General features: G+C 38.5%; 3 protein-coding genes across 3 annotated transcripts in view; 2 read left to right on the top strand and 1 right to left on the bottom strand.

The window, feature by feature from the left end:
* The first annotated feature begins 2,747 nt into the window (after window positions 1–2,747).
* LOC139860167 (uncharacterized) lies at window positions 2,748–3,953 on the top strand. The gene is made up of 2 exons (XM_071848939.1): window positions 2,748–2,895; window positions 2,986–3,953. Exons 1-2 carry the CDS (start codon window positions 2,748–2,750, stop codon window positions 3,951–3,953), a joined length of 1,116 nt encoding a protein of 371 aa, XP_071705040.1.
* Window positions 3,954–4,086: 133 nt separating this feature from the next.
* On the top strand, window positions 4,087–5,426 carry LOC139860166 (uncharacterized). The gene is made up of 3 exons (XM_071848938.1): window positions 4,087–4,385; window positions 4,497–4,579; window positions 5,311–5,426. Exons 1-3 carry the CDS (start codon window positions 4,087–4,089, stop codon window positions 5,424–5,426), a joined length of 498 nt encoding a protein of 165 aa, XP_071705039.1.
* A 654-nt stretch (window positions 5,427–6,080) lies between these two features.
* LOC139860165 (uncharacterized) overlaps window positions 6,081–8,020 on the bottom strand; it is a 16,502-nt gene continuing 14,562 nt past the window's right edge. The window contains exons 6-7 of the mRNA XM_071848937.1: window positions 6,269–6,272; window positions 6,081–6,184 (exon numbers count right to left, since the gene is read on the bottom strand). Coding sequence (XP_071705038.1) covers window positions 6,081–6,184; window positions 6,269–6,272 — 108 coding nt within the window. The remainder of the gene's footprint in view (window positions 6,185–6,268; window positions 6,273–8,020) is intronic.

Here is an 8,020-nt window from a genome sequence, read left to right as displayed (position 1 = left end):
TGCCTTCACTTATTCATAACATTGACAACGTAAAGTCTCGAGTAAGAGATATCGACTACTACTTCCAACTAAATTTCGGGACGAAATTTCTTTTGAGGTGTGGATAATGTAACATCCCGCATTTTTCCGTTAAATTATTTTAACGCCCGTCTTTTTCTTTTTAAATAATACCCTTCGTATCTAGATTCGTATCCTTTGTTATGTAACATTTTAAATATTCTCGTTATCGGATCTCAATATCTCCCGTACTCCCGTGTAACTTAAAATAAATCGTTTGGTTATATCCCGCACCCGATTTGAACTCGAAGGACTAAAGTCACCAAAGGGTCAAACTAGTGACTAGGTCAACTAGTCAACCCTTCTCCTCCATCCATTCATTTCACCTCCTTCTTCCTTTTTGATACTTTCAAACTCTCCCAACATTCAAACCTTAAATCATCATCCAAATCCGTTCAAGCGAGCTTCAATCCAAACAAACTACATATTCTTGATCCTCTCATCATCCTCTTCGATTTGATGCTAACCACTTCGATTTTGGGTAACATTTCTAAAACACTAGATTTCTTTAAATTTGTGTTCTTGACTTAAAAGTGTGTTAATTAGTGTCTATGGCTCATTGTGATGTCGTGTATGTAATTTGTATGCTCGATTTGTTGTTTTTGGTGTAACTAGCTTGAATATGAAAATTGCTTGCTTAATCTTTGATTTTGGATGATTAAAAGTTGTTTAATTGTTAAAGTTCATGTATTAAATGTGTTACTAGCATCATTAGCTTCAAATTGATGTGTAGGTTGATTAAGAAAACTTCAAAAACATGATTATTGATTTTGAGATGTTTGACTAGGGTTTGATAGTTCTTGACATGAATTTTTGGATGCTTGAATGTCATGGAATGTTAATTGTTAGTGTTTAGTAGTAATGTATGCTTCATTACCTTCAAAACGGCATATCATATGTGTGAATTGGTTTCCCGAAACTCAAAATGCAATTGATGAACTTGAAACTTAGGAAATGGACTTTTATTGTTCGCTTGATGAGATTTCGGCTATTGTAAATGATTTTATTGTTGGACCATAAGTGCTTAGTTGTATTCCTCGTCAAAATACCTTTCCAACGATATATGATAGGCATTATAAGTGTTTGCGGGTCAAGAGTTGGGTTGGAAAAGGTTTTGGTTCGTGCATACTTTGAAAAACTGACCAGAATTCTCTGCCCAGATGGTGGCGCGGCGCGCCCCATCCCCGCGCGGCGCGCGGATTGGCCTGGTCAGATTCTGACCTCTTTGTCCCATTTCACGTGAAATGTTTGACTAGCTACCGACCTCCGATTCACATGAAACTTGTTCTAATATACTTGTATATGAATAATTAGCATAGAAAAATAGTCCGGGACCCGACCCGAACATGTTGACTTTTTCGTTGACTTTGACCCGACCAAGTTTGACTCTTTGTCAAACTTAACCAATTAATTATGCAATCTTTCTAACATGATTCTATACTTGTATCTTGCATGAAACTTGACAATTTTCTTCACATGCTAAATAATCGAGTCGTGTCGAGCCATAGGACTAATTGAACAACTTTGACCCTTCGTGACTATCGTTATTGATACAACCTACTTGTTTAGGTCGAGATTAGCTTTGTCTTTGCACGCGTTTACTCGTTGAAGTACTTTATTAACTCTTGCGCTCAAGGTGAGATCATAGTCCCACCTTTTCAACAACTTTTATACTTTTAAATCGTGGGCTGAGAAAACATATACTTTGTTACATCTTGTACTACTTACTTTTATGTTTTGAACACAAGTGTGAAAACAAACATTCCACGTGCGAGTTAGAACAAAAATGCCTCAATTCGATTATCATTAGTTACACTTGCAGGGTGTAAGCGAGAACTTATATTGTGTGGCCATACGGGTTTAACAAACCCTCATTCGGACGGTTCGCTACCGTTATGCGGATGAAATATATTTTTGTGTTTTAGTGTGGGTTCTAGCACTGTGTGATGGGGTAACGTTGGTTAAGTTTTGATAATTGAGTGCTCGCGTATAACAACACTTTTGGAATGCAAATGATTTGGATAATCTACGTTATGGAAATACAAAATCTTGTGGTTCAAAAACAACGTTTAATACTTACTAAACCTATGATTTCACCAACGTTTTCGTTGACAGATTCTTCTATGTTTTCTCAGGTTTTGAATGCTTAGTGATACATGCTTCCGCACTCTTTTGATACTTGCTTGGATGTCGAGTATACATGCATTTTGGAGCATCTTTTGAACTTATTTAAACTGTGTCACATAGTTTTCATTTGTACTTATAACGTTGTAACTTAACTTGTGGTCAATTATCTTTGTAAACTTTGAAACAATCTTTACACTTGAATGGATGCGACATATTTTGGGTCAACGTCTGTTTTAAAGACTTATGACCAGGTAATGGGACCTACGTAGTCGACGCCGTCACTTGACGATTTGTCGGGGTCGCTACAAACTTTACCTACATTAACAGCACCAATTAAGGGTGAAACCCTTTACCTCTATATATCAGTGGCAAATGAAGCTTTTGGTTCAGTTTTAGTTGCGGAAAGGGACAAAATACAAAAGCCGGTGTATTTTATCAGCAAAGCTCTCGCGGGTAGTGAAATAAACTATGCACCCATTGAAAAATTTGTGTACGCTCTTATATTAACATTGCGAAGGTTGCAGAGGTATTTTCAAGGGCACCCAGTACATGTGTTAACTAACATGACAATCAAGCAAGTTTTAACAAAACCAGAAATATCTGGTAGGCTCGCGATGTGGGCAGTGGAGTTAGGTGCTTATGATATCTCTTACCTTCCGCGCAATGCTATTAAGAGGCAGGTTTTAGCAGATTACCTTGCAGAAATGACTGGTGAGATGGAAGTAATAAATTAGCGAACAGAGTTAAAACCAGAGCAAGGCAAAACATGGGATTTATTTACTGATGGAGCCTCATGTGCAGAGGGTGCTGGTGCGGGTCTAGTGTTAGCAGCCCTAAGTGGTGAGGAACACACGTACGCGTTACGTTTCAATTTTGATGTAACGAATAATGAAGTTGAATATGAAGCGTTGCTTGCTGGTTTAAATATCGCGCATAAAATGCATGTCTCCAAGTTGCGCGCTTTTACAGATTTGCAGCTAGTGGCAAATCAGTTTAGTGGCTCTTTTGACGCGCATGAACTCTCAATGCAAAAGTATTTGAAGTTATTACAAGAATCAGCTACGCGGTTTCAGCATTTTGAACTTGCGCAAGTACCAAGAAGACAAAATAAGAAAGCGGATGCGTTAAGCAAGTTGGCTGCATTAACATTTTCACACTTTCAAAAGCAAGTTTGGGTTGAGGAGTTGCCAAGCAAGTCAATTGATAATGATCTAATGGTTGCGTCTGTTGAAGAAGAACAGCCAAACTGGATGGAACCAATTACGCAGTATATCCGCAATAACGTTTTGCCGAATGACAAACGTGAAGCTCATTTAGTTCGTGAGCGAGTACCAATGTACATCATTCAAAATGATGTTTTATATCGTAAGTCATATTGCGGCCTAATGATGCGGTGTGTTGGCCCAGTTGAAGCTGAGATGATAGTTGATGAAGTACATAATGGTTCTTGCGCATTGCATTGGGGATATAAAACCATTGTGGCTAAAATTATGCGGATGGGTTACTTTTGGCCGTCCTTATACCACGATGTTGCAAAGATTGTTAAGCGTTGCAAGAGTTGTCAAAGGCATGCGCCGCAGAATAGGATGCCAAGGCATTATACGATCCCTGTTAACTCGCCATGGCCATTTCACAAATGGGATATTCACATTGTGGGACCATTTTCCACAGGTCCTGGCAATGTCAAATTCCTAATTGTGGCAATCGACTATTTTACAAAATGGGTTGAGGCTAAGGCGGTTCGCACTATCACTGGAGTGCAAGTGTAATTTTGTTTGGGAATATATTGTGTGCAGCTTTGGCATTCCGCGAGAGTTGGTTAGCGATAATGGGGCTCAAATAGCGAAACACCCGTTCAGAACATGGTGCACTGATTTGAATATAATTCAAAAATTTACGTCGATGGCATATCCACAGGCTAATGGCTTGTGTGAAGTAACTAATCGCGACATTGTAAGCGGTATTAAAAAGCGATTATATGAAAAGCGAACTGCTTGGGTGGACGAGCTACCCAATGTATTATGGTCTCATCGTACTACTTTCAAGAAGAGCAAGGGTGAAACACCTTTTAGTTTAGTATATGACTCTGAAGTAGTAATACTCGCTGAAATTCTTGTGCCAACGCATAGAATTGCTAACTTTGATGAAGAAGCAAATAGCGAAGCATTATGTGAAAACTTGAATCTAATAGAAGAGCGAAGGTTAATGGCTACTATCAGGGAGGCAAATAACAAATAGCAAATCGCAAAGTATTACAACAAAAGAGTGCGCGCATTGTCCTTTGATGTTGGCGAATGGGTATTGCGGAATAGTGATGCGAGTCGAGCAGAAAAACTTGGTAAGCTGGGGCCTAACTGGAAGGGTCCTTATCAAGTTGTTGCTATTAACGCTGCAGGTTCATATAAACTCGCAGACATAGAAGAGCGAAATCTCCCCAATGGGTGGCATGCTGCTTTGTTGAAGCGATATTATGCATAAATTTTTAAGAATAAAGTGTTGAGCAACGCATATATGTATTCGAAGTGAAAAATGAAATAAAAAACGCAGTTGCTATTTTTCGATGTGTTTTTTATTTTTGCAAGTCTTGATCACACTTGTAAAAATATACTGAATAAACACGCGAATTTTGTAAGTGACAGAAAAGATTGCTTATATTGATAAAATTAATAAGACTTTGCGGCATATTTACAGTTCATGAAATTTTCATAACATTTGGTTTCAGTATACTGGTACGTTTCACGAAGGCTAAGTCGCGTAGCGATGACATTGCCCACTTACGCAGAAACTACTTATCGCGAAAGGATGTTAATTTCCTAAGTATTTGATTTTGCCATACTTAGATGCTTCGCGATGCTAATTAATTGCCTAAGGATCGTTTTGGCGGACTTGTAAGATTCATAACGTATAAATATATACAAATACATATTGTTTCGCAAAAGCACATACTTATTATGTGCACGATAATAAAAGTTGGAAATTGCAAAGGGTAAGTCTATGTTATGAATATTGTTGATAAAATGCAATATAAATATAAGTACCTGCAAAAAAGATGAGCATTGAAATCTTATTATAAAAACGCAGAGATAGCTGCACGCTAATATTACATAGTACATTTTCATTCCTTAGATAAGTCAAGCTTGATGATGTCATCTGCAGTGGCATCATCTTGCTCGCTTATCGCTGTTATTTTGGGGATGGGAATTTCAGCTAAATTCTCCTTTGCGACAGCAAACGCTGATTAAGCATCTGTCACAAAACATAGGTAATCCGCTATTTCAGATTGTAGCGGCTCAGTAAGGGACAGTAAGTGGCAATTTGGTCCATAAATTCCACCCTCTCGCGTAGTTGTAGCGCGGCAGCGTATGTTGAAATTTTTTTGGAAACAGGAATAGAGTTGAGCACTTTTCTTGACAACTCGGGCAGATGTTGGCGGAGCTTTGTGAATTCCATCTCCGCGGAGGATTTAGCGGCTAATGCATTGTCCCGCTCTGATGTCAGTTGGGCAATATCCTCCGTTAAAGCTTTAACGGTTGCTTGAAAATTGTTTTCCTTAACCGCTGCTGTAGAAAGTTGTTGTTTTAAGTCTTCAGTAGCAGCTTTTGCGGCGGTGACTTCAGCAGAAAGATCAGAACAGCGCTTTTCGCTGTCTGCAAGCTTGGCCTTTTCAGTGTAGTACTTGGCCTTGTCAGCTTCAAGAAAGTTGAAAAACTGTTCTTGGCGGCACATCGTGTCATAGGCAGAGTTAAATGCCATATAGAAGTTCTGCACAAAGCAATTGTGTGCTTCTGGTGCAGGTAGCTTCGCGAAATCATGGCAAAGCTCGTCAGGAATAGCCAACTTCATTTGATGGCGTTGATCTAACGCCGCAGAAGAGGAAGTGCAGGTTACCCTGATGATCAGTCAACTCTCACCCCATAGGAGTCGGGCGGAGTGCGGAATAGCTCGATAATCTTGTCGACGGTGCCAGGACTCGGGAAGATTGGATCACCGGTTGACTCACCTGCGATAAAAACGATTTTACGAATTAGCGAAGAAGTATAATAAGTACAAACGCTAAGATAAGGGGGTAATATTTTTGGCTTACCCATCTGTTGCTCAGATTCATAGTCAGATATCACCGGGTTATCAAAAAAAGTAGTTTCGCGTTGCTTTAATTTCTTTTTTTTTGAGAAGATGGAGGTGTCTCATATGGTCGTTTGGAGGAGTCTGCTTTGGTGAGTGTGGATTTTGTTGTTAAATCAATAATTGGAATCGAATGCCTCTCCTTCCCAGATGACGTTATCGATTTTGATTCTGGACTTGTTAATAGGTTCGTAATCAAGGTTTTTGGATTCACCTTGCTGTCGACTTCTTCGATTCTCATGATGGAGATTAAAGGATTTGTGAATAAATGTAAATTCTTTGAAGGTTGATCGAGAAATTGATTAATTGCAAAGTATTTTGAGTTACGGGTAAGGATTTTATGATTGTTGATGCCGATATATATATAGGGAGGTTGAGACTGTTAATCGATTATGCTTAAGTCTTAATAATGTTGATTTAACGATAATATTTCTCGCCAACGGTTGGAAACGGTAACTTTGTTTAATCTAACGGTAACAAAGGCGTAGCGAATTAATTCTAGGCGGTTTGTAGTAATAAGTAACTGCGAATTTTATTTTTAGAGTTTATCATGCTACATTTTCATGCAAAATGTACCATAATAAATTGGGGGGACTTGATCATATACATAGTATTGTATATGCATATTTTAAGTGCTAAAGGCTAAAAACAGAAATTACGCGAAGTATGCTAAAATGATTTGGAATATCCGCTGAAAAATAAGTAAGCGGATCATATTGCGCATTAATAAAGATTGCGGTTTCTTTTCGCTAAGTTTACGCGGATAATAAGATAATCCGCACACCGCAAATAATCTGGAAACTATAAATAGGGAGCTTGGCCTCTCATTTATAGGTTGTTGATTCTCTGCCATTTGCCCAAACCTTTGTAATTTTCACTTGTGACTTTGCCCAAGAAAATTTTACATTGAGTTAAGGTGAATCATGCTAATTAACAATCAAGACCGGGTCGGGGTGGTTGATCACTTGATTGATAAAGTGAAAGACGATCATCAGGGCCCAAAACAATCATCAAACATCCCATTCCACCATCCTAATCTTATTGCACTCAATCCTTAATTAAGTATCTTTAATCCTGGATTGATCATCCATCAAAAGATAAACATAGCTACATGCAGGCAATGTAACCAATCAGCATGAAATGAAACAAATCTGAGCTGCAACATCGTGAGAATGTATTCCAAAGCGGTAGCGAAGGTGCTCGAAACAATCTGAAGTCATTCAGAAGAACCAACTATCGTCACACCCCACAATCATCGTACACCTGCACTTAGTACAATAATTTAGAGTTTCGGATGTCTGAGTAAACCAATGTAACTTTATGCATCTCATATCAGATGCCTTTTTTTGCATGTTCTTGACTTAATTAATATGCTTAATTAAGAATTATAATGATAAGACAACTCCCCCTGTAAGAGTGTTAAACTATGTGTGAAACCAAAATTGGTCACCAAAAATTTGAAGCAACAGAACCAATAAACTAAGCAAATACGCAAACGCAAAAATGAATTTTCACACAAAGGCATGGAATTGCAAAACAGGACAAGCATAAAACACACCTAAGATACAAAGAGCCAACGGATTCGCCGAATGCAATCGAACAAAATTATTAACCATAAAATTAGAGAACAAAAATACCATTTACTAATTGGCAGGCAGGAGATAGCGGCAACCACCACCACAACAGTTAGCGGCCAGTGGCAACGACCTCAAAC

This window comes from Rutidosis leptorrhynchoides, chromosome 7 (assembly GCF_046630445.1).
Source record: "Rutidosis leptorrhynchoides isolate AG116_Rl617_1_P2 chromosome 7, CSIRO_AGI_Rlap_v1, whole genome shotgun sequence".
Taxonomy (NCBI): Eukaryota; Viridiplantae; Streptophyta; class Magnoliopsida; order Asterales; family Asteraceae; genus Rutidosis; species Rutidosis leptorrhynchoides.
This window is presented reverse-complemented; position numbering and strand designations above follow the sequence as displayed.

What these genes read in the sequence shown, in the direction of transcription:
- LOC139860166 (XM_071848938.1), top strand. Translation starts at nt 4,087, where the DNA reads ATGGCATATCCACAGGCTAATGGCTTGTGTGAAGTAACTAATCGCGAC. An exon ending in AATCTAATAGAAGAGCGAAG is followed by an intron (nt 4,386 to 4,496) that starts GTTAATGGCTAC and finishes ATTGCGGAATAG; the next exon opens with TGATGCGAGTCGAGCAGAAA. An exon ending in TGTTGCTATTAACGCTGCAG is followed by an intron (nt 4,580 to 5,310) that starts GTTCATATAAAC and finishes TTCATTCCTTAG; the next exon opens with ATAAGTCAAGCTTGATGATG.
- LOC139860167 (XM_071848939.1), top strand. Translation starts at nt 2,748, where the DNA reads ATGACAATCAAGCAAGTTTTAACAAAACCAGAAATATCTGGTAGGCTC. An exon ending in TTACCTTGCAGAAATGACTG is followed by an intron (nt 2,896 to 2,985) that starts GTGAGATGGAAG and finishes CCTCATGTGCAG; the next exon opens with AGGGTGCTGGTGCGGGTCTA.